Genomic DNA, 26,554 nt, shown 5'->3' on the forward strand with positions numbered 1-26,554 from the left:
CCTAGGGGGAGCAGCAGGTAAGGTAGGTGACCATTCAGGGGGGGGTGTCCCTAGGGGGAGCAGCAGGTAAGGTAGGTGACCGTTCAGGGGTGTCCCTAAGGGGCAGCAGGTAAGTCCCTGTCCCTAGGGGGAGCAGCAGGTAAGGTAGGTGACCATTCGGGGGGGGTGTCCCTAGGGGGGGTCCTAGCAGCAGGTAAGGTAGGTGACCTTTCAGGGAGGGGGTGTCCCTAGGGGGAGCAGCAGGTAAGGTAGGTGACCGTTCAGGGAAGGGGTGTCCCTAGGGGGAGCAGCAGGTAAGGTAGGTGACCATTCGGGGGGGGTGTCCCTAGGGGGAGCAGCAGGTAAGGTAGGTGACCATTCAGGGAAGGGGTGTCCCTAGGGGGAGCAGCAGGTAAGGTAGGTGACCGTTCGGGGGAGGGGGGTGTCCCTAGGGGGAGCAGCAGGTAAGGTAGGTGACCATTCGGGGGGTGTCCCTAGGGGGAGCAGCAGGTAAGGTAAGTGACCGTTCGGGGGGGTGTCCCTAGGGGGAGCAGCAGGTATGGTAGGTGACCGTTCGGGGGGGTGTCCCTAGGGGGAGCAGCAGGTAAGGTAAGTGACCGTGTGACTCCTAGTGTGGTGTGACTCCTAGTGGGGTGTGACTCCTAGTGGGGTGTGACTCCTATTGGGGTGTCATGACGTGGCCCTCTTTGGGTACAGTGAGCACCACCCCCCTCTCTCTCTCTCTCCTACATCCAGGCTGCTGTTAGGCAGGTCATAAATTCCTGGAGGAGATTCTTCCTCATGGCCAGACAGTATAGAGAGAGAATGAGTTTTCATAGAGAGAACAAAGGAACTTCTTCCACCTCACAGATCTTGAGAACTGAACAATATTCATGTTCTGGAGAATGTATAATGGTCAGTGAGGTAGCCAGCTACGAACTGGTCCGTTTGGTACAATTTTGTGAAATTCATGAGAGCCAATACAGCCACGTTACCATAACCATGTTTATACAAGAGTCTCGGTTGTGAGGTTTTCATCTAATTGTGGTATAAAAGAAATGAGTAAAGATGAAACTATTTGTGAAATTATGTAATGTGATTTACCACTGTTTAATAAACTAAATGAAGGAGTTTCCTTTAACTAAATCATAGGCGCGCCCCATGAGCACATACATTGATCTGGCGTCATGGGACAGCCCCTTTCTGCTCTTCCGAATATAACCCCCAGCATGGGAATTTATCTTCAGAACAAGCTTCTCTCAATTACGAGAGGGCTAAGGTTTGAGTAGAGACCAAGCTTACCTCAATTACGAGAGGGCTAAGGTTTGAGTAGAGACCAAGCTTACCTCAATTACGAGAGGGCTAAGGTTTGAGTAGAGACCAAGCTAAGGTTTGAGTAGAGACCAAGCTTACCTCAATTACGAGAGGGCTAAGGTTTGAGTAGAGACCAAGCTTACCTCAATTACGAGAGGGCTAAGGTTTGAGTAGAGACCAAGCTTACCTCAATTACGAGAGGGCTAAGGTTTGAGTAGAGACCAAGCTTACCTCAATTACGAGAGGGCTAAAGTTTGAGTAGAGACCAAGCATTGCTAAATTTACCTCAATTACGAGAGGGCTAAGGTTTGAGTAGAGACCAAGCTTACCTCAATTACGAGAGGGCTAAGGTTTGAGTAGAGACCAAGCTCTCAATTACGAGACTAAGGTTTGAGTAGAGACCAAGCTTATCAATTACGAAGGGCTAAGATTTGAGTAGAGACCAAGCTTACCTCATTTGAGTAGAGACCAAGCTACCTCAATTACGAGAGGGCTAAAGTTTGAGCCCATTGCTAAATTCTGAGACTATCGAACCGACAGAACAAGAACAAATCTTTGATACTAATTACTAGTCCGCAGCTAGGAATTCAACCTGACAACCGTCGAAACATCTATTCTATAACAACATTGCTGAATGTTACTCTGAACTATCCATTCTAACCGTGGCAGAGAGAGAGAGAGGGCGGACAAACTCTCCAACAGAAACAAACTTTCCAACAGAGATCACGGCGACACACTGAGCGTAAATATATATATTGATTGCAATTGTTCCCGAATGAGTGAGCGTTCATGTGCAAAGGATTAGCATTTCAATTGTTATAATTATCAACTTTGTAGTGTCTTTTATCTCAGTCGACCCCCACTTCCCTTTTGTCCACCAAGCCGCGATACCCGTTTAAACCCAATTGGGAAACTCTGTTATCATTTCCTTGTAACTATCTACTGTTCGTTTGTTTCTGCATTTCTGGGATTATTTAGTTAGTTAATAAATGATTTAAGACAATTGATGTATGGATGACTCATAGTGAAGACTGGGTTCGTGCAACCAACAATTTACAATGTTTGGAATGAGACTAATGAGAGGTAAAGAATAATTAATTAATTGGAGGACTAATTGATCAGATATTAAAATAACTGAAAGTTATATTAGGAATATTTTCCATGGTGCCCCGACTTCCTAGTTAATTACAGTTACATGATTAAGTTAGTTTAATCACACATTCTAATCGCCAGTGTTCAATCATTAATGAACAAACTTGACATGCTCAGGGCGAGGATCACCTTCCAGAGGGACATCAGATCCTGTAACATACTCTTGTTTTTCTGAGACTTTCCTCCGACATCCAGAGGGATTATAAAAGACTGGCGGGTTTTACCGATTTCTGAGTGGATAGGAAGCAGAATCTCTCTGGCTTAGAACAAAGGTGGTTGGCTCTGCTTAATTTTTTTTACATTTTTTAATTTTTTAATTTTACCTTTATTTAACCAGGCAAGTCAGTTAAGAACACATTCTTATTTTCAATGACAGCCTGGGAACAGTGGGTTAACTGCCTGTTCAGGGGCAGAACGACAGATTTGTACCTTGTCAGCTCGGGGGTTTGAACTCATAACTTTCCGGTTACTAGTCCAACGCTCTAACCACTAGGCCACCCTGCCGCCGCCAACAACACATGGTGCGAAACGTACAGGAAATTGCGAGCTTCTGCTCCGCGACTCGGAATACTTTGTCATCAAATGTTGCCCTGTGGACAGGGTGTTATGCTGCTGGCTACTATTATTATTATTGTATTGTAGGCCTATGTCATATGCCAAAAACTGTGTAACTAAAGGTTAACGAGCCATGAATCAAAAAGATGATGACCCCTTCCTCTGACACACACGTGCAGGGCCCCATCTGCATTTTAATCTCAGTGTTGATTGGTCGGTGTTAAGGCCGCTTCAGCCTGTGGTTGTCATAACCTTGAGAGACTGTAATGGCCTGGACCACTGAAGGACCTCATTAGACCACACACACACACTGAGAGGCCCAGTGATTACAGGGTACGAACCCAAATCAACTCCACCACGACCCCTGTTCCCAACAAGCACAAGTCAATCCAGAGATGGTGGACCGACCACAAAAACAGAGACAAATGCACAGATTAACAGGTGTCTGTATCCATGTACCACCTTTCCAGTTATTACAGACTAACAACACATCCCACTGAGTCACGTCAACACACCCCACTGAGTCACGTCAACACACCACACTGAGTCACGTCAACACACCACACTGAGTCACGTCAACACACCACACTGAGTCACATCAACACACCACACTGAGTCACGTCAACACACCACACTGAGTCACGTCAACACACCACACTGAGTCACGTCAACACACCACACTGAGTCACGTCAACACACCACACTGAGTCACGTCAACACACCCCACTGAGTCACGTCAACACACCACACTGAGTCACATCAACACACCACACTGAGTCACGTCAACACACCCCACTGAGTCACGTCAACACACCACACTGAGTCACGTCAACACACCACACTGAGTCACGTCAACACACCACACTGAGTCACGTCAACACACCCCACTGAGTCACGTCAACACACCACACTGAGTCACGTCAACACACCACACTGAGTCACATCAACACACCACACTGAGTCACATCAACACACCACACTGAGTCACATCAACACACCACACTAGGAGTCACACCAACACACCCCACTAGGAGTCACACCGACACACCCCACTAGGAGTCACACCAACACACACCGTACAGTGGAGAAGGAAACCAAGAGCAGGACTGACAGCTATTGTTCTGTTACTGGATGTCACCTATAGGTCTGTTTCCAAAGAGACTTAGAGACAACACCGTCACACAACATAAATAGTTGGTCTGGATCTCAACTATAGATCTGGTTCTCACCTAAAGGCCTGGATATCACCTATAGGCCTGGATATCACCTATAGGCCTGGAACTCACCTATAGGCCTGGACCTCCCCTCTAGGTCTGGATCTCACCTATAGGTCTGGATCTCACCTATAGGCCTGGATCTCACCTAAAGGCCTGGATATCACCTATAGGTCTGGATATCACCTAAAGGCCTGGATATCACCTATAGGTCTGGATATCACCTAAAGGCCTGGACCTCACCTATAGGCCTGGACCTCACCTATAGGCCTGGACCTCCCCTCTAGGTCTGGATCTCACCTAAAGGCCTGGATATCACCTATAGGCCTGGATCTCACCTATATGTCTGGATATCACCTATAGGTCTGGATATCACCTAAAGGCCTGGATCTCACCTAAAGGCCTGGATCTCACCTATAGGCCTGGATCTCACCTAAAGGCCTGGATCTCACCTAAAGGCCTGGATCTCACCTATAGGCCTGGATCTCACCTAAAGGCCTGGATCTCACCTATAGGCCTGGATCTCACCTAAAGGCCTGGATCTCACCTATAGGTCTGGATCTCACCTATAGGCCTGGATCTCACCTAAAGGCCTGGATCTCACCTATAGGCCTGGATCTCACCTATAGGCCTGGATCTCACCTAAAGGCCTGGATCTCACCTATAGGTCTGGATCTCACCTATAGGCCTGGATCTCACCTATAGGCCTGGATCTCACCTAAAGGCCTGGATCTCACCTATAGGTCTGGATCTCACCTATAGGTCTGGATCTCACCTATAGGCCTGGATCTCACCTAAAGGCCTGGATCTCACCTATAGGTCTGGATCTCACCTATAGGCCTGGATCTCACCTAAAGGCCTGGATCTCACCTAAAGGCCTGGATATCACCTATAGGCCTGGACCTCACCTAAAGGCCTGGATCTCACCTAAAGGCCTGGATCTCACCTAAAGGCCTGGATCTCTCCTAAAGGCCTGGATCTCACCTATAGGGCTGGATCTCACCTATAGGGCTGGATCTCACCTATAGGCCTGGATCTCACCTATAGGCCTGGATCTCACCTATAGGCCTGGATCTCACCTATAGGTCTGGATCTCACCTATAGGTCTGGATATCACCTAAAGGCCTGGATATCACCTATAGGTCTGGATCTCACCTAAAGGCCTGGATATCACCTATAGGTCTGGATCTCACCTATAGGCCTGGATCTCACCTATAGGCCTGGATCTCACCTATAGGCCTGGATCTCACCTATAGGCCTGGATCTCACCTATAGGCCTGGATCTCACCTATAGGTCTGGATCTCACCTATAGGTCTGGATATCACCTAAAGGCCTGGATATCACCTATAGGTCTGGATCTCACCTAAAGGCCTGGATATCACCTATAGGCCTGGATCTCACCTATAGGCCTGGATCTCACCTATAGGTCTGGATCTCACCTATAGGGCTGGATCTCACCTATAGGTCTGCCATGTGTCCTACTGTCTACCTTCCCGCTGGCTGCTGGGTTAACTCTATCCCTCATTGAGGATTACCACGTACAGCTGACTGTGAGCTGTTTAAAATGTCCGTGACCGTTTCTCATCAACAACAGGTTGGCATGTTTGCATGCCTCAAAGAGCTACAATGACCAAGAAATAGTGTAAACAGGATAAAATGTAGTTGTACATTTTTCTTATTTATTTTTTATTTTTTTACTTTATTTAACCAGGCAAGTCAGTTAAGACCAAATTCTTATTTTCAATGACGGCCTGGGAACAGTGGGTTAACTGCCTGTTCAGGGGCAGAACGACAGATTTGTACCTTGCCAGCTCGGGGGTTTGAACTCGCAACCTTCCGGTTACTAGTCCAACGCTCTAACCACTAGGCTACCCTGCCACCCCTACCCTGCCACATGCTGCAGGGATAGTTGTGAGACACGTAACTTCACATAAAGTAGCACGAAAAACATTCATGTGTAACAGTTAGACGCACATCCCTGCTGTGTGGCCTGCAGACAGCAGTACAGCTCCAACACAAAGCCTTACAGACAACACCAAGACAAAGAGAACCCATAACCAACGTAACGAGAACATACAAAACATAACGACAACATCAAACCAAACGCATCGTGTATACAGAACGTTAACGAGAACATTCACGGAACATAACGACAACATCAAACGCATCGTGTATACAGAACGTTATGAGAACAATCACGGAACATAACGACAACATCAAACCAAACGCAACGTGTATACAGAACGTTACGAGAACATTCACGGAACATAACGACAACATCAAACCAAACGCAACGTGTATACAGAACGTTGCGAGAACATTCACAGAACATAACGACAACACCAAACGCAACGTGTATACAGAACGTTACGAGAACATTCACAGAACATAACGACAACACCAAACGCAACGTGTATACAGAACGTTACGAGAACATTCACAGAACATAACGACAACATCAAACCAAACGCAACGTGTATACAGAAAGTTACGAGAACATTCACAGAACATAACGACAACATCAAACGCATCGTGTATACAGAACGTTACGAGAACATTCACAGAACATAACGACAACACCAAACGCAACGTGTATACAGAACGTTACGAGAACATTCACAGATGCTAACCAAATCAAGCACTAAACGTACAGATAACGTTGGCCTTACCTTTCCCCTGCGCCGACACCTCCGTCCTGACCTCCCCATTAAAGGTTGTTGTTTCTAATTGGCAGAGATACGTCAGGTAAAATGACCAGTTACCACGGAGACACAACATATCCACCCGCTGCCTCGTGGAGAGTAATGTATGACGGAATATGGGCGGAGTCATAGACACAACGGAAGTTACTGAAGCACACAAACAAAACACAACCACTTCCTTCATAATATTGACTGAAGGCATGAGGCATGAATACTAGCATCCTCTTCTAGGGAAGAGGGAGATACAGTTCAGATGAAAATGTCTATTTTGGAGTGATAGATAGTAGACAGAAGGTGAAGAGATACTCAGTAACTATCAGTAGGACAATGGAAGTTGTTGTGATAGATAGTAGACAGATGAAAATACTCAGTAACTATTTGGAAGTGGAGTGATAGATAGTAGACAGAAGGTGAAGAGATACTCTAACTATCGGTAGGACAATGGAAGTTGTTGTGATAGATAGTAGAGAGAAGGTGAAGAGATACTCAGTAACTATCGGTAGGACAATGGAAGTTGTTGCGACAGATTGATGTCCTATGTACTAACAATGAAAACCCTTCAGAAGGGCTGGCATGAAGTGACAGTACAGGGTGACAACATGAGGAGGAGGTGACATTGTTGACATCCCTCTTACCTTGTCTAACTCTCCTCTGACCAGGGCCTCTAACATCTCTGCTAAAGCCTGTCTCTGGAATAAGGGGACGATGGAAGACACCATAGAATTACATATTAGAACTCGTTTAATAGGATCTCTGTGGGAGAGACATTCAGTCAGCCTCTGTGTGTACCAGTTCCCCCAAGTCCCCTGACATCCAGAGCTGTGGTGTGGAGTGTCCATTAGAGCAGCGCTCTCCAAACCTGGTCCTGGGGGGGACCCAGAGCTGTGGTGTGGAGTGTCCATTAGAGCAGCGCTCTCCAAACCCGGTCCTGGGTGGGAGGAGACCCAGAGCTGTGGTGTGGAGTGTCCATTAGAGCAGCGCTCTCCAAACCCGGTCCTGGGGAGGAGACCCAGATCTGTGGTGTGGAGTGTCCATTAGAGCAGCGCTCTCCAAACCTGGTCCTGGGGGGAGACCCAGAGCTGTGGTGTGGAGTGTCCATTAGAGCAGCGCTCTCCAAACCTGGTCCTGGGGGGGAGACCCAGAGCTGTGGTGTGGAGTGTCCATTAGAGCAGCGCTCTCCAAACCTGGTCCTGGGGGAGGAGACCCAGAGCTGTGGTGTGGAGTGTCCATTAGAGCAGCGCTCTCCAAACCTGGTCCTGGTGGGGAGACCCAGAGCTGTGGTGTGGAGTGTCCATTAGAGCAGCGCTCTCCAAACCTGTGTCCCGGTCCTGGTGGGGAGACCCAGAGCTGTGGTGTGGAGTGTCCATTAGAGCAGCGTTCTCCAAACCCGGTCCTGGGGGGGAGACCCAGAGCTGTGGTGTGGAGTGTCCATTAGAGCAGCGCTCTCCAAACCCGGTCCTGGGGGGGGAGACCCAGAGCTGTGGTGTGGAGTGTCCATTAGAGCAGCAGTCTCCAAACCCGGTCCTGGGGGGAGACCCAGAGCTGTGGTGTGGAGAGTCCATTAGAGCAGCGCTCTCCAAACCTGGTCCTGGGGGGGAGACCCAGAGCTGTGGTGTGGAGTGTCCATTTCTCCAGAGGAGACCCAGCGCCATTAGAGCAGCGCCAAACCCGGTCCTGGGGGGGAGACCCAGAGCTGTGGTGTGGAGTGTCCATTAGAGCAGCGTTCTCCAAACCCGGTCCTGGGGGGGAGACCTGATCCAAAAGCCTCTCAACACCTTGGTGCTACCTTACACCAGAGACTCGTGTTGTGTGAGAAGTGAAGAGCAGAGGTCAAGTCCACCTGTGTTCCTGGATTACAGGGACGTGACTGTTCTGTCCTCTACTGGAGTGACCTTCACTGAGTCCTCGGGCCACCAGGCAGCCAGACCTGTCCCCATGCAGCCTCCTCCCTCCCAGCTCTCTCATCCTTAATCAGCTTCCAATACAGGCTAATAAAAGCTGGATAAGAGCCAGCCTCTGGCCGACCAATCTCTTTATCTCAATAGCACTGTCTCTCGTTGTACTGGACTGTGTGTGTCATTGAGCTAACAGTCTGATGCTGTTGTGAAGCTAACATTCTGATGATGAAGGTGAAGCTAACAGTTTGATGCTGATGTGAAGCTAACAGTCTGAATATAGAAGGTCCCTGTGGCAGTAGTAAATATAGAAGGTCCCTCTGGCAGTAGTGACTATAGAAGGTCCCTGTGGCAGTAGTGAATATAGAAGGTCCCTGTGGCAGTAGTGAATATAGAAGGTCCCTGTGGCAGTAATATGAAGGTCCCTCTGGCAGTAGTGACTATAGAAGGTCCCTGTGACAGTAGTGAATATAGAAGGTCCCTGTGGCAGTAGTGAATATAGAAGGTCCCTGTGGCAGTAGTGAATATAGAAGGTCCCTGTGGCAGTCGTGAATATAGAAGGTCCCTGTGGCAGTAGTGAATATAGAAGGTCCCTGTGGCAGTAGTGAATATAGAAGGTCCCTGTGGCAGTAGTGAATATAGAAGGTCCCTGTGGAATATAGAAGGTCAGTAGTGAATATAGAAGGTCCCTGTGGCAGTAGTGAATATAGAAGGTCCCTGTGGCAGTAGTGAATATAGAAGGTCCCTGTGGCAGTAGTGAATATAGAAGGTCCCTGTGGCAGTAGTGAATATAGAAGGTCCCTGTGGCAGTAGTGAATATAGAAGGTCCCTGTGGCAGTCGTGAATATAGAAGGTCCCTGTGGCAGTCGTGAATATAGAAGGTCCCTGTGGCATTAGTGAATATAGAAGGTCCCTGTGGCAGTCGTGAATATAGAAGGTCCTTGTGGCAGTCGTGAATATAGAAGGTCCCTGTGGCAGTAGTGAATATAGAAGGTCCCTGTGGCAGTAGTGAATATAGAAGGTCCCTGTGGCAGTAGTGAATATAGAAGGTCCCTGTGGCAGTAGTGAATATAGAAGGTCCCTGTGGCAGTAGTGAATATAGAAGGTCCCTGTGGCAGTAGTGACAAGGCCATCAGACTGTTAAACAGCCATCACTAACATAGAGAGGATGCTGCCAACATACTGACTCAAATCTCTGGCCACTTAAATAAATGGACATAATAAAGGTTTCACTAGTCACTTTAAATAATGTCACTTTAAATAATGCCACTTTAATAATGTCTACATACCCTACATTACTCATATGTATATACTGTACTCTATACCACCTACTGTGTCTTGCCTATGCCGTTCGGCCATCGCTCATCCACATATTCTTATTCATCCCTTTACATTTGTGTGTATAATGTCGGTGTTGTGAATTTGTTAGATTACTTGTTAGATATTACTGCACAAGCATTTCGTTACACTCGCGTTAACATCTGCTAACCATGTGTATGTGACCAATAAAGTTTAATTTGATTTGAATAGACATAATACATGGTTCAGTAGCTGGTCCCTGGTACTGTACAGGAAGGACAATAGTTTAGTTTAGCTGCTTTAGTTTATAATATAGGACCATAGATTAGGACCATAGATTAGGACCATAATATAGGACCATAGACTCGCACCATAGATTAGGACCATAGATTAGAACCATAGATTAGGACCATAGATTAGGACTATAGATTAGGACCATAGATTAGGACAACAGATTAGGACCATAGATTAGGACAATAGATTAGGACCATAGCGGTCCCTGTAATAATAAAGATTGATATAAAGTCCAGTACCTTCTCCCAGTGGGTCCAGTGTGTGGATCATCAGCTGGAAGATGGTGTTTCTGTTGGTGCTGTTGTGGAGAGACGCATTACTGCCTCCTCTCTGGAGAGTGGGCTTCACCTGGGACATAACAAACACACCACCACACACACAGGGTTGAAGCCACGGCAGATCACGCCAGGTTACATTCAGGTAAAGACCTCTTTTTGCTGGTCACTTAAATGACATCTAAAAAAAAAAAAAAGTAAAATAAAAACTATTTTACAATCAGTGCACAACCTGATTATGACATCACAATCAAAGAGTGTTGAGACCTTCAGTTTTTCTCTGTCTCTCTTCTGGGGTGAGTCTTGAGGTTGTGGTTTGGGTTCTGGTGAAACATTGTTTTGAGGTGGACCAGGTGGTGGCGGTCCACTGTTCTGCTGTAAATACAGGAATACTTTAGTACACGTTCACAATAGGAACCAGAGAGAGGAGAAAAGGCAGACTGTTAAACAACTACTCCAGTGGGCTAAATATACTGAATGGCTTTTACATGGTCAGGTTGTATTCTGATTGTAAAAAGGAAGGGTTTGTTGTCTGTTTTTTTGTAGTCCAGAAAAAAAAATATGTTGTTTCAACCAGAACATAATGTCTTTATGAAATTAGCCTAGTGGTTAGAACGTAGAGGCGGCAGGGTAGCCTAGTGGTTAGAGTGGAGGGGCGGCAGGGTAGCCTAGTAGTTAGAGTGGTGGTTAGAGGGAGGGCGGCAGGGTAGCCTAGTGGTTAGAGGGTAGCCTAGTGGTTAGAGGGAGGGGCGGCAGGGTAGCCTAGTGGTTAGAGTGGAGGGGCGGCAGGGTAGCCTAGTGGTTAGAGTGGAGGGGCGGCAGGGTAGCCTAGTGGTTAGAGTGGAGGGGCGGCAGGGTAGCCTAGTGGTTAGAGTGGAGGGGCGGCAGGGTAGCCTAGTGGTTAGAGTGGACGGGGCGGTAGGAAGCCTAGTGGTTAGAGTGGAGGGGCGGTAGGTAGCCTGGTGGTTAGAGTGGAGGGCGTCAGGGTAGCCTAGTGGTTCAGGGTAGCCTAGTGGTTAGAGTGGAGGGATGGCAGGGTAGCCTAGTGGTTAGAGTGGAGGGCCTAGTGGTTAGAGTGGAGGGGCGGCAGGGTAGCCTAGTGGTTAGAGTGTAGAGGCGGCAGGGTAGCCTAGTGGTTAGAGTGGAGGGGCGGCAGGGTAGCCTAGGGTTAGAGTGGAGGGGCGGCAGGGTAGCCTAGTGGTTAGAACGTAGAGGTGGCAGGGTAGCCTAGTGGTTAGAACGGAGGCGGCAGGGTAGCCTAGTGGTTAGAACGTGGGCGGCAGGGCGTGGTTAGAGTGGAGGGGCGGCAGGGTAGCCTAGTGGTTAGAGATGAGGGTAGCCTAGTGGTTAGAGTGAGGGGCAGGGTAGCCTAGTGGTTAGAGTGTTAGAGGGGCGGCAGGGTAGCCTAGTGGTTAGAGTGGAGGGCGGTAGGTAGCCTAGTGGTTAGAGTGGAGGGGCGGCAGTGTAGCCTAGTGGTTAGAGTGGAGGGCGGCAGCGTAGCCTAGTGGTTAGAGTGGAGGGGCGGTAGGAAGCCTAGTGGTTAGAGTGGAGGGGCGGTAGGTAGCCTGGTGGTTAGAGTGGAGGGGCGGCAGGGTAGCCTAGTGGTTAGAGTGGAGGGGCGGTAGGTAGCCTAGTGGTTAGAGTGGAGGGGCGTCAGGGTAGCCTAGTGGTTCGAGAGGAGGGACGGCAGGGTAGCCTAGTGGTTAGAGTGGAGGGATGGCAGGGTAGACTAGTGGTTAGAACGTAGAGGCGGCAGGGTAGCCTAGTGGTTAGAGTGGAGGGGCGGCAGGATAGCCTAGTGGTTAGAGTGGAGGCGCGGCAGGGTAGCTTAGTGGTTAGAACGTAGAGGTGGCAGGGTAGCCTAGTGGTTAGAACGTAGAGGCGGCAGAGTAGCCTAGTGGTTAGAGTGGAGGGGCGGCAGGGTAGCCTAGTGGTTAGAGTGTAGAGGCGGCAGGGTAGCCTAGGGTTAGAGCCTAGTGGTTAGAGTGGAGGGGCGGCAGGGTAGCCTAGTGGTTAGAGTAGGAGGCAGGGTAGCCTAGTGGTTAGAGTGGAGGGGCGGCAGGGTAGCCTAGTGGTTAGAGCGGAGGCGGCAGGGTAGCCTAGTGGTTAGAGTAGTGGTTAGAACGTAGAGGCGGCAGGGCAGGTGGTTAGTAGCCTAGTGGTTAGAGTGGAGGGGCGGCAGGGTAGCCTAGTGGTTAGAGATGAGGGGCGGCAGGGTAGCCTAGTGGTTAGAGTGAGGGGCGGCAGGGTAGCCTAGTGGTTAGAGTGGAGAGGCGGCAGGGTAGCCTAGTGGTTAGAGTGGAGGGGCGGTAGGTAGCCTAGTGGTTAGAGTGGAGGGGCGGCAGTGTAGCCTAGTGGTTAGAGTGGAGGGGCGGCAGCGTAGCCTAGTGGTTAGAGTGGAGGGGCGGTAGGAAGCCTAGTGGTTAGAGTGGAGGGGCGGTAGGTAGCCTGGTGGTTAGAGTGGAGGGGCGGCAGGGTAGCCTAGTGGTTAGAGTGGAGGGGCGGTAGGTAGCCTAGTGGTTAGAGTGGAGGGGCGTCAGGGTAGCCTAGTGGTTCGAGAGGAGGGACGGCAGGGTAGCCTAGTGGTTAGAGTGGAGGGATGGCAGGGTAGACTAGTGGTTAGAACGTAGAGGGGCAGGGTAGCAGTGGTTAGAGTGGAGGGGCGGCAGGATAGCCTAGTGGTTAGAGTGGAGGCGGCAGGGTAGCTTAGTGGTTAGAACGTAGAGGTGGCAGGGTAGCCTAGTGGTTAGAACGTAGAGGCGGCAGAGTAGCCTAGTGGTTAGAGTGGAGGGGCGGCAGGGTAGCCTAGTGGTTAGAGTGTAGAGGCGGCAGGGTAGCCTAGTGGTTAGAGTGGAGGGGCGGCAGGGTAGCCTAATGGTTAGAGTGGAGGGGCGGCAGGGTAGCCTAGTGGTTAGAGCGTAGAGGCGGCAGGGTAGCCTAGTGGTTAGAGTGGAGGGGCGGCAGGGTAGCCTAGTGGTTAGAGTGGAGGGGCGGCAGGGTAGCCTAGTGGTTAGAACGTAGAGGCGGCAGGGCAGCCTAGTGGTTAGAGTAGAGGGGCAGCAGGGTAGCCTAGTGGTTAGAACGTTGGACTAGTAACCGGAAGGTTGCAAGTTCAAATCCCTGAGCTGACAAGGTACAAATCTGCCCTTCTGCCCCTGAACAAGGCAGTTAACCCCACTGTTCCTAGGCCGTCATTGGAAATAAGAATTTGTTCTTTAACTGACTTGCCTAGTTAAATAAAGGAAAAATATAACAACAGTGATATTAGTGAGAACAGGTAACTGCCAAAATAAAGGAAAACACCAACATAAAGTGTTTTAATAGGGCGTTGAGCCAGAACAGCTACAATGGCATAGATTCTACAAGTGTCTGGAAGTCTATTGGAGGGATGTGACATCATTCTTCCAACAGAAATTCCATATTGGTGTTTTGTTGATGGTGGTGAACAACACTGTCTCAGGACCCACTCCAGAATCTCCCACACGGTGCATTCCCAAGTGGTGCAGCGGTCTAAGGCACTGCAGTGCTTAGGGGCGTCACTACAGACCCGGGTTCGAACCGGGGCTGTATCACAACCAGCCGAGATCGGGAGTCCCAAAGGGTGGAGCACAATTGGCCCAGCATCGTCCGGATTAGGGGAGGGTTTGGCCGGGGTAGGCAGTCATTGTAAATAAGAATTTGTTCTTCATTGACTTGCCTACTTAAATAAATTAAAATAAGTATTCAGATCCCTTGACTTTTCCCACATTTTATAATTATAAAATTAAAAAAAAAAAAAAACATTTTCCTCAATCTACACACAACACCCTAGAATGAAAAAGCAAAAAACTGGTTTTTAGAAATATTGTCAAATTTCTTAAAAATAAAAAACAGGAATACCAGAACAGAAAGTATTCAGACCCTTTGCTACCAGACTCCAAATTGATTGATCATCCTTGAGATGTTTCTACAACTTGATTGGAGTCCACCTGTGGTCAATTCAATTGATTGGACATGATTTGGAAAGGCACACACTTGTCTATGTAAGGTCCCACAGTTGACAGTGCATGTCAGAGAAAAAACCAAGCCATTGAGGTTGAAGGAATTGTCCGTAGAGCTCAGAGACAGGATTGTGTCGAAGCACAGATCTGGGGAAGGTTACCAAGAAATGTCTGCAGCATTGAAGGTCCCCAAGAACACAGAGGCCTCCATTGATCTTAAATGGAAGAAGTTTGGAACCACCAAGACTCTTCCTAGAGCTGGCCGCCTGGCCAAACTAAGCGACCGGGGTGAGAAGGGACTTGGTCACTCTGACAGGGCTCCAATGTTCCTCTGTGGAGATGGTAGAACCTTCCAGAAGGACAACCATCTCTGCAGCACTCCACCAATCAGGCCTTTATGCTAGAGTGGCCAGACGGAAGCCAATCCTAATTAAAAGGCACATGACAGCCCGCTTGAACTTTGCCAAAAGGCACCTAAAGGACTCAGATCATGAGTAACAAAGTTCTCTGGTCTGATGAAACCAAAACTGAACTCTTTGGCCTGAATGCCAAGCGTCACGTCTGGAGGAAACCTGGCACCATCCCTACGGTGAAGCATGGTGGTGGCAACATCATGCTGTGGGGATGTTTTTCAGCGGCAGGGACTGGGAGACTAGTCAAGATCGAGGGAAAGATGAACGGAGCAAAGTACAGAGAGATCCTTGATGAAAACCTGCTCCAGAGCACTCAGGACCTCAGACTGGGGTGAAGGTTCACCTTCCAACAGGACAACGCCCCTAAGCACACAGATAAGACAATGTATTAGTGGCTTCGGGATAAGTCTCTGAATGTCATTGAGTGGCCCAGCCAGAGCCTGGACTTGAACCCGATCGAACATCTCTGGAGAGACCTGAAAATAGCTGTGCATCCACCTGATAGAGCTTGAGAGGATCTGCAGAGAAGAATGGGAGAAAATCCCCAAATATAGGTGTACCAAGCTTGTACCAAGCTTGTAGCGTCATACCCAAGAAGACTCGAGGCTGTAATCGCTGCCAAAGGTGCTTCAACAAAGTACTGAGTAAAGGGTCTGAATACTAACGTTTCTAAAAAATAAAAAAAGGTTTTTGCTATGTCATTATGTGGTATTGTGATGTCATTATGGGGTATTGTGATGTCATTATGTGGTATAGTGTGTAGATTGATGAGGGGGGAAAAAAACAACAACAATTTAATCAATTTTAGAGTAAGGCTGTAACGTAACAAAATGTGGAAAAATGGGTCTGAATACTATCCGAATGCCCTGGAAGTGTTCAATTGGGTTGAGATCTGGTGACTGAGATGACCATGGCATATTGTCTACATCGTTTTCATGCTCATCAAAGCATTCAGTGACCACTCGTGCCCTGTGAATGGTGGCATTGTCATCCCATAGGGGCAGAGCCATCATGGTAGCCAAAATAATGGTCTGCCCAGCATTTCTATACATGACCCTAAGCATGATGGGATGTTAATTGCTTAACTATCTCAGGGACCACACCTGTGTGGAAGCACCTGCTTTCAATATACTTGATATCCCTCATCAAGTGTTTCCATTATTCTAGCAGTTACCTGTACTTGTTTGTTGATGGCTTCAAAAGTACCGATGGTAGCATCCTAGATACACTACTTAAAGTGCCTTAGTACCGATGGTAGCATCCTAGATACACTACTTAAAGTGCCTTAGTACCGATGGTAGCATCCTAGATACACTACTTAAAGTGCCTTAGTACCGATTGTAGCACCCTAGATACACTACTTAAAGTGCCGTAGTACCGATGGTAGCATCCTAGATACACTACTTAAAGTGCCTTAGTACCGATGGTAGCACCCTAGATACACTACTTAAAGTGCCTTAGTACCGATGGTAGCACCCTAGATACACTACTTAAAGTGCCTTAGTACCGATGGTAGCACCCTAGATACACTACTTAAAGTGCCTTAGTACCGATGGTAGCACCCTAGATACACTACTTAAAGTGCCTTAGTACCGATGGTAGCACTCTAGATACACTACTTAAAGTGCCTTCGTCCTGATTTAAAGGTTCAGATATACCTACTGGGGTTCTTTGAGTTGCCTACAACAGTAGAAACCATGCACTTGCATGTCATGTTCTTAGCAATCCCACACCAACACCCGCCATCATACCAGTCAAGAGACACAGGATGCATCACAATTTGTATTTTGTATTTATTATGGATCCCCATTAGCTGTTGCCAAGGAAGCAGCTACTCTTCTTGGGGTTTATTATGGATCCCCATTAGCTGTTGCCAAGGCAGCAGATACTCTTCCTGGGGTTTATTATGGATCCCCATTAGCTGTTGCCAAGGAAGCAGCTACTCTTCCTGGGGTTTATTATGGATCCCCATTAGCTGTTGCCAAGGAAGCAGCTACTCTTCCAGGGGTTTATTATGGATCCCCATTAGCTGTTGCCAAGGAAGCAGCTACTCTTCCTGGGGTTTATTATGGATCCCCATTAGCTGTTGCCAAGGCAGTAGCTACTCTTCCTGGGGTTTATTATGGATCCCCATTAGCTGTTGCCAAGGCAGCAGCTACTCTTCCTGGGGTCCAAACACATTAAAACACTTACATATAACATTATAACGTCACTACATATCTACAATACAAAATGTATAATACCACCATACAACTATATTACAACGTATGTGTTGATAGGTTCTGATTCCTAAACTTGAAATATGAAATATCCTTATTCATGTCACTGAGGGAGAGATGTGAATGTAGAACGTTTACATTAAGTCAGGATATGTTATTGTTAGTCATCAGGGATCCTCTGGGAGGAGGAAGAGACACAGTCTGGTACAAGTCAACATGGCAGCCGTGAGTTGGGGAGGAGTGAGGAATTTGGGCGGAGGTCTTGGTTCGATGAAGTGAGGAAGAACATACACTACCGGTCAAATGTTTTAGAACTCTTACTTATTCAAGTTTTAAAAAATATATATATATATATAACTATTTTCTATATTGTAGAATAATAGTGAAGACATCAAAACTATGAAAAAACACATATGGAATCATGTAGTAACCAAAAAAGTGGTAAACAAATGAAAATATATTTGAGATTCTTCAAATAGTTCATCAGTGTCCCGTGTGTTCATCAGTGCCCTGTGTGTTCATCAGTGTCCTGTGTGTTCATCAGTGTCCCGTGTGTTCATCAGTGTCCTGTGTGTTCATCAGTGTCCCGTGTGGTCAGCAGTGTCCTGCGTGTTTAGCAGTGTCCCGTGTGGTCAGCAGTGTCCCGTGTGTTCATCAGTGTCCTGTGTGTTCATCAGTGTCCCGTGTGTTCATCAGTGTCCTGTGTGTTCATCAGTGTCCCGTGTGTTCATCAGTGTCCCGTGTGGTCAGCAGTGTCCTGCGTGTTTAGCAGTGTCCTGTGTGTTCATCAGTGTCCTGTGTGTTCATCAGTGTCCCGCGTGTTCATCAGTGTCCCGTGTGGTCAGCAGTGTCCTGTGTGTTCATCAGTGTCCCGTGTGGTCATCAGTGTCCCGTGTGGTCAGCAGTGTCCTGCATGTTTAGCAGTGTCCCGTGTGTTCATCAGTGTCCCGTGTGTTCATCAGTGTCCTGTGTGTTCATCAGTGTCCTGTGTGTTCATCAGTGTCCCGTGTGGTCAGCAGTGTCCTGCGTGTTTAGCAGTGTCCCGTGTGGTCATCAGTGTCCCGTGTGGTCAGCAGTGTCCTGCGTGTTTAGCAGTGTCCCGTGTGGTCATCAGTGTCCCGTGTGGTCAGCAGTGTCCTGCGTGTTTAGCAGTGTCCCGTGTGGTCATCAGCGTCCCGTGTGGTCAGCAGTGTCCTGTGTGTTTAGCAGTGTCCTGTGTGTTTAGCAGTGTCCCATGTGGTCAGCAGTGTCCCGTGTGGTCAGCAGTGTCCCGTGTGGTCATCAGTGTCCCGTGTGGTCATCAGTGTCCTGTGTGTTCATCAGTGTCCTGTGTGTTCATCAGTGTCCCGTGTGTTCAGCAGTGTCCCGTGTGGTCAGCAGTGTCCTGCGTGTTTAGCAGTGTCCTGCGTGTTCATCAGTGTCCCGTGTGGTCAGCAGTGTCCTGTGTGTTCATCAGTGTCCGTAGGTGTTCATCAGTGTCCCGTGTGTTCATCAGTGTCCTGTGTGTTCATCAGTGTCCCGTGTGTTCAGCAGTGTCCCGTGTGGTCAGCAGTGTCCTGCGTGTTTAGCAGTGTCCTGTGTGGTCATCAGTGTCCCGTGTGGTCAGCAGTGTCCTGCGTGTTTAGCAGTGTCCTGTGTGTTCATCAGTGTCCTGTGTGTTCATCAGTGTCCTGCGTGTTCATCAGTGTCCCGTGTGTTCATCAGTGTCCTGTGTGTTCATCAGTGTCCCGTGTGTTCATCAGTGTCCCGTGTGTTCATCAGTGTCCTGTGTGTTCATCAGTGTCCTGTGTGTTCAGCAGTGTCCTGTGTGTTCATCAGTGTCCCGTGTGGTCAGCAGTGTCCTGCGTGTTCATCAGTGTCCCGTGTGGTCAGCAGTGTCCTGTGTGTTTAGCAGTGTCCCGTGTGGTCAGCAGTGTCCTGCGTGTTCATCAGTGTCCCGTGTGGTCAGCAGTGTCCCGTGTGGTCAGCAGTGTCCCGTGTGGTCAGCAGTGTCCTGTGTGTTCATCAGTGTCCCGTGTGGTCAGCAGTGTCCCGTGTGGTCAGCAGTGTCCCGTGTGGTCAGCAGTGTCCCGTGTGTTCATCAGTGTCCCGTGTGGTCAGCAGTGTCCTGTGTGTTCATCAGTGTCCTGTGTGTTCATCAGTGTCCCGTGTGGTCAGCAGTGTCCCGTGTGGTCAGCAGTGTCCCGTGTGGTCATCAGTGTCCCGTGTGGTCAGCAGTGTCCTGTGTGTTTAGCAGTGTCCTGTGTGGTCAGCAGTGTCCTGCGTGTTCATCAGTGTCCTGTGTGTTCATCAGTGTCCTGTGTGTTTAGCAGTGGAGGCTGCTGGGAGGACGGCTCATAATAATGACTTGTGACGGAGCGAATGGAACGGCTCCTAACCAGGCTGGATCGTGTTGTTGTATGTTTTAATGATGTCATGTATTGTGTTGTTGTGTGTTTTAATGATGTCATGTATTGTGTTGTTGTATGTTTTAATGATGTCATGTATTGTATTGTTGTATGTTTTAATGATGTCATGTATTGTGTTGTTGTATGTTTTAATGATGGCATGTATTGATTGTTGTATGTTTTAAAGATGTCATGTATTGTTGTATGTTTTAATGATGTCATGTATTGTATTGTTGTATGTTTTAATGACATCATGTATTGTGTTGTATGTTTTAATGATGTCATGTATTGTTGTATGTTTTAATGATGTCATGTATTGTTGTATGTTTTAATGATGTCATGTATTGTTGTATGTTTTAATGACGTCATGTATTGTGTTGTATGTTTTAATGACATCATGTATTGTGTTGTATGTTTTAATGATGTCATGTATTGTTGTATGTTTTAATGATGTCACGTATTGATTGCTGTTGTCTTCTTGGCCTGGTCTCCCTTGAAAAAGAGAGAGAGACTCTGGTTCTCAATATGCTTTTCCTGGTTAAATAAAGCAAAAATATATATTTGTTCATGTTTTTTTAATGTAATGTATTTGATACCATTCAACTGACTCCGCTCTAGCAGCCTCCAGTGGCGTTGAAGTGGGTAGGGTGCTATTTGTTTCTACTGGTTTGGACAATCATTCCCTGCTACAGCTTTGTCTGCCAAAGAATATATAATGAAACACAGAGAATTGATATTCAGATGACTGTGACTAGAGATACACGGTGACTGGCACCGGGTGTGTGATTTGGCTGAATAATACACTCCTCCAGTGTGACAATGACAAACTGATGGCAGACATTACTTTACATCTCATCAGCATTACATCACCCTCCCTCTGACCCATGCTCCCCTACACTGGGCTCTGACACCTGGGATCCTTTCAGGGATTCAGTCCCAATCATCAAAGGCTGCCGAGTCTGGCTACCACACACACACACTCTCACGCAAACACACACACACACACACACACACACACACTCACTCTCACTCTCACTCACACACACACACTCTCACACACACTCTCACACTCACACACACACACTCTCACGCAAACACACACACAAACACACACACACACACACACAATGACCTGTCCAAAGGGCTGGATGGATAAACACAGGCTCTGATGACAGTCCAGTGAATCAACCATTCCATGTCTCTCATGGACTGGACCAGAGAGGGTCTGGGTCCTGGGTGGTATTGTCTCTCATGGACTGGACCAGAGAGGGTCTGGGTCCTGGGTGGTATTGTCTCTCATGGACTGGACCAGAGAGGGTCTGGGTCCTGGGTGGTATTGTCTCTCATGGACTGGACCAGAGAGGGTCTGGGTCCTGGGTGGTATTGTCTCTCATGGACTGGACCAGAGAGGGTCTGGGTCCTGGGTGGTATTATCTCTCATGGACTGGACCAGAGAGGGTCTGGGTCCTGGGTGGTATTGTCTCTCATGGACTGGACCAGAGAGGGTCTGGGTCCTGGGTGGTATTGTCTCTCATGGACTGGACCAGAGAGGGTCTGGGTCCTGGGTGGTATTATCTCTCATGGACTGGACCAGAGAGGGTCTGGGTCCTGGGTGGTATTGTCTCTCATGGACTGGACCAGAGAGGGTCTGGGTCCTGGGTGGTATTGTCTCTCATGGACTGGACCAGAGAGGGTCTGGGTCCTGGGTGGTATTGTCTCTCATGGACTGGACCAGAGAGGGTCTGGGTCCTGGGTGGTATTGTCTCTCATGGACTGGACCAGAGAGGGTCTGGGTCCTGGGTGGTATTGTCTCTCATGGACTGGACCAGAGAGGGTCTGGGTCCTGGGTGGTATTGTCTCTCATGGACTGGACCAGAGAGGGTCTGGGTCCTGGGTGATATTGTCTCTCATGGACTGGACCAGAGAGGGTCTGGGTCCTGGGTGATATTGTCTCTCATGGACTGGACCAGAGAGGGTCTGGGTCCTGGGTGGTATTGTCTCTCATGGACTGGACCAGAGAGGGTCTGGGTCCTGGGTGGTATTGTCTCTCATGGACTGGACCAGAGAGGGTCTGGGTCCTGGGTGGTATTGTCTCTCATGGACTGGACCAGAGAGGGTCTGGGTCCTGGGTGGTATTGTCTCTCATGGACTGGACCAGAGAGGGTCTGGGTCCTGGGTGGTATTGTCTCTCATGGACTGGACCAGAGAGGGTCTGGGTCCTGGGTGGTATTGTCTCTCATGGACTGGACCAGAGAGGGTCTGGGTCCTGGGTGGTATTGTCTCTCATGGACTGGACCAGAGAGGGTCTGGGTCCTGGGTGGTATTGTCTCTCATGGACTGGACCAGAGAGGGTCTGGGTCCTGGGTGGTATTGTCTCTCATGGACTGGACCAGAGAGGGTCTGGGTCCTGGGTGGTATTGTCTCTCATGGACTGGACCAGAGAGGGTCTGGGTCCTGGGTGGTATTGTCTCTCATGGACTGGACCAGAGAGGGTCTGGGTCCTGGGTGGTATTGTCTCTCATGGACTGGACCAGAGAGGGTCTGGGTCCTGGGTGGTATTGTCTCTCATGGACTGGACCAGAGAGGGTCTGGGTCCTGGGTGGTATTGTCTCTCATGGACTGGACCAGAGAGGGTCTGGGTCCTGGGTGGTATTGTCTCTCATGGACTGGACTAGAGAGGGTCTGGGTCCTGGGTGGTATTGTCTCTCATGGACTGGACCAGAGAGGGTCTGGGTCCTGGGTGGTATTGTCTCTCATGGACTGGACCAGAGAGGGTCTGGGTCCTGGGTGGTATTGTCTCTCATGGACTGGACCAGAGAGGGTCTGGGTCCTGGGTGGTATTGTCTCTCATGGACTGGACCAGAGAGGGTCTGGGTCCTGGGTGATATTACAATGGGCTTTTCTAGTATTTATATTTCCTGATAATAGTTTTTTGGTAGTTTTCTTTGTTTCTTTGTCTGTCTGCCTACCAGCCTGTCTGTCTGTCTGTCTGTCTGTCTGTCTGTCTGTCTGTCTGTCAGCCACTCCACCTACCTACCTACCTACCTGTCTGTCTGTCTGCCTGTCTGTCTGTCTGTCTGTCTGTCTGTCTGTCTGTCTGTCTGTCTGTCTGTCTGTCTGTCTGCCTACCTACCTGTCTGTCTGTCTTTTTGCTTCACCAAAACTGCCTAACAAAGTCCCAACAACACGACCAACCTTCTTGGGTTCCTTCTCCTCCTCCTCCTCTGGCATGATGATCTTGACGATGCTCTTGTGTTTGTTGATCTGCGTCTTGACGAAGTGTTCGATCTGCACGTTGAACTTCATGAAGCAGACGTAGGCCACGTAACCCGACACCAGCATTACACTCTCCCACCACATGATGGTGTTGTCCAAGAAGAACACGATCAGCATGATGAGATCTATGATGGAGGAGGAGGAGGAGGGGGGAGGAGGAGGGAGAGGAGGGAGGGAGGAGAGGAGTAAGGAGAAGGAGGGGGAGGAGGAGGAGGAGGGGGGAGGAGGGAGGGAGAGGGAGGAAGAGGAGGAGGAGGGGGAGGAGGAGGTGGAGAGAGGAGAGGAGTAAGGAGGAGAAGGAGGGGGAGGAGGAGGGGGGAGGAGGAAGAGGAGGGGGAGGAGGAGGGGGAGGAGGGAGGAGGAGGGAGGGCGGAGGAGGAGGGGGGGGGAGGAGGAGTAGGGAGGAGAGGAGTAAGGAGGAGGAGGAGGAGGAGGAGGGAGAAGAAGAGGAGGTAGGAGGGAGAGGAGGAAGGAGGAGGGAGAGGAGGAGGAGGGGCAGGAAGACGATGAGGGAGGGAGAGGAGGAAGGAGGGGGAGGAGGAGAACGAGGAGGGAGAGGTGGTGGAGGTCGGTGACGGAGAGATGGTGGAGGAGGAGGGAGAGGGAGAGGTGGAGGAGGGGCAGGAAGTGGACGAGGGAGGGAGAGGAGGAAGGATGAGGAGGGGGAGGAGGAGGACGAGGAGGGAGAGGGAGAGGTGGAAGAGGGGCAGGAAGTGGACGAGGGAGGGAGAGGAGGAAGGATGAGGAGGGGGAGGAGGAGGACGAGGAGGGAGAGGTGGTGGACGGGGAGGGAGAGGTGGTGGAGGGGCAGAAAGAGGAGGAGGGAGGAGGACGAGAAGGGAGAGGTGGTGGAGGGGCAGGAAGACGATGAGGGAGGGAGAGGAGGAAGGAGGAGGAGGAGGGGGAGGAGGAGAACGAGGAGGGAGAGGTGGTGGACGGGGAGGGAGAGGTGGTGGAGGGGCAGAAAGAGGAGGAGGGAGGAGGACGAGAAGGGAGAGGTGGTGGAGGGGCAGGAAGAGGAGGAGGGAGGAGGAGGACGAGGAGGGAGAAGTGGTGGAGGGGCAGGAAGAGGAGGAGGGAGGAGGAGGACGAGGAGGGAGAGGTGGTGGAGGGGCAGAAAGAGGAGGAGGGAGGAGGACGAGGAGGGAGAGGTGGTGGAGGGGCAGGAAGAGGAGGAGAGCAAGAAATGTGAGAACATGATAGTGTTGTTCAGGATGAACACGATCAGCATGATAAGGTCTAGGAGAGAGGAGAGCATGAGTCCAAATGGCACCCTATTCCCTCTATAGTGCACTACTATAGACCAGAGCCCTATTCCCTATATAGTGGTACTACTATAGACCAGAGCCCTATTCCCTATATAGTCGTACTACTATAGACCAGAGCCCTATTCCCTATATAGTCGTACTACTATAGACCAGAGCCCTATTCCCTATATAGTGCACTACTATAGACCAGAGCCCTATTCCCTATATAGTGCACTACTATAGACCAGAGCCCTATTCCCTATATAGTGCACTACTATAGACCAGAGCCCTATTCCCTATATAGTGGTACTACTATAGACCAGAGCCCTATTCCCTATATAGTGCACTACTATAGACCAGAGCCCTATTCCCTATATAGTGGTACTACTATAGACCAGAGCCCTATTCCCTATATAGTGGTACTACTATAGACCAGAGCCCTATTCCCTATATAGTGGTACTACTATAGACCAGAGCCCTATTCCCTATATAGTGGTACTACTATAGACCAGAGCCCTATTCCCTATATAGTGGTACTACTATAGACCAGAGCCCTATTCCCTATATAGTGGTACTACTATAAACCAGAGCCCTATTCCCTATATAGTGGTACTACTATAGACCAGAGCCCTATTCCCTATATAGTGGTACTACTATAGACCAGAGCCCTATTCCCTATATAGTGGTACTACTATAGACCAGAGCCCTATTCCCTATATAGTGATACTACTATAGACCAGAGCCTTATTCCCTATATAGTGGTACTACTATAGACCAGAGCCCTATTCCCTATATAGTGGTACTACTATAGACCAGAGCCCTATTCCCTATATAGTGGTACTACTATAGACCAGAGCCCTATTCCCTATATAGTGCACTACTATAGACCAGAGCCCTATTCCCTATATAGTGGTACTACTATAGACCAGAGCCCTATTCCCTATATAGTGGTACTACTATAGACCAGAGCCCTATTCCCTATATAGTGGTACTACTATAGACCAGAGCCCTATTCCCTATATAGTGGTACTACTATAGACCAGAGCCCTATTCCCTATATAGTGGTACTACTATAGACCAGAGCCCTATTCCCTATATAGTGGTACTACTATAGACCAGAGCCCTATTCCCTATATAGTGGTACTACTATAGACCAGAGCCCTATTCCCTATATAGTGGTACTACTATAGACCAGAGCCCTATTCCCTATATAGTGGTACTACTATAGACCAGAGCCCTATTCCCTATATAGTGGTACTACTCTAGACCAGAGCCCTATTCCCTATATAGTGGTACTACTCTAGACCAGAGCCCTATTCCCTATATAGTGGTACTACTATAGACCAGAGCCCTATTCCCTATATAGTGGTACTACTATAGACCAGAGCCCTATTCCCTATATAGTGGTACTACTATAGACCAGAGCCCTATTCCCTATATAGTGGTACTACTATAGACCAGAGCCCTATTCCCTATATAGTGGTACTACTATAGACCAGAGCCCTATTCCCTATATAGTGGCATTACTATAGACCAGGGCCCTATTCCCTATATAGTGGTACTACTATAGACCAGAGCCCTATTCCCTATATAGTGGTACTACTATAGACCAGAGCCCTATTCCCTATATAGTGGTACTACTATAGACCAGAGCCCTATTCCCTATATAGTGCACTACTATAGACCAGAGCCCTATTCCCTATATAGTGGTACTACTATAGACCAGAGCCCTATTCCCTATATAGTGGTACTACTATAGACCAGGGCCCTATTCCCTATATAGTGGTACTACTATAGACCAGACCCCTATTCCCTATATAGTGGCATTACTATAGACCAGGGCCCTATTCCCTATATAGTGCACTACTATAGACCAGAGCCCTATTCCCTATATAGTGGTACTACTATAGACCAGAGCCCTATTCCCTATATAGTGGTACTACTATAGACCAGAGCCCTATTCCCTATATAGTGGTACTACTATAGACCAGAGCCCTATTCCCTATATAGTGGTACTACTATAGACCAGAGCCCTATTCCCTATATAGTGGTACTACTATAGACCAGAGCCCTATTCCCTATATAGTGGTACTACTATAGACCAGAGCCCTATTCCCTATATAGTGGTACTACTATAGACCAGAGCCCTATTCCCTATGTAGTGGTACTACTATAGACCAGAGCCCTATTCCCTATATAGTGGTACTACTATAGACCAGAGCCCTATTCCCTATATAGTGGTACTACTATAGACCAGAGCCCTATTCCCTATATAGTGGTACTACTATAGACCAGAGCCCTATTCCCTATATAGTGGTACTACTATAGACCAGAGCCCTATTCCCTATATAG

At 48.7% G+C, this 26,554-nt stretch overlaps 1 protein-coding gene across 1 annotated transcript in view; it reads right to left on the reverse strand.

Annotated features, from left to right (window-relative positions):
* LOC135538157 (sodium/potassium/calcium exchanger 1-like) overlaps positions 1-26,554 on the reverse strand; it is a 32,617-nt gene that overhangs the window by 1,709 nt on the left and 4,354 nt on the right. The window contains exons 2-6 of the mRNA XM_064964128.1: positions 22,875-23,080; positions 10,948-11,055; positions 10,645-10,753; positions 7,553-7,606; positions 6,885-6,938 (exon numbers count right to left, since the gene is read on the reverse strand). Of these exons, the coding sequence (XP_064820200.1) occupies positions 6,885-6,938; positions 7,553-7,606; positions 10,645-10,753; positions 10,948-11,055; positions 22,875-23,080 (531 nt within the window). The remainder of the gene's footprint in view (positions 1-6,884; positions 6,939-7,552; positions 7,607-10,644; positions 10,754-10,947; positions 11,056-22,874; positions 23,081-26,554) is intronic.

The sequence above is a fragment of the Oncorhynchus masou genome, unplaced genomic scaffold, assembly GCF_036934945.1.
Source record: "Oncorhynchus masou masou isolate Uvic2021 unplaced genomic scaffold, UVic_Omas_1.1 unplaced_scaffold_921, whole genome shotgun sequence".
Taxonomy (NCBI): Eukaryota; Metazoa; Chordata; class Actinopteri; order Salmoniformes; family Salmonidae; genus Oncorhynchus; species Oncorhynchus masou.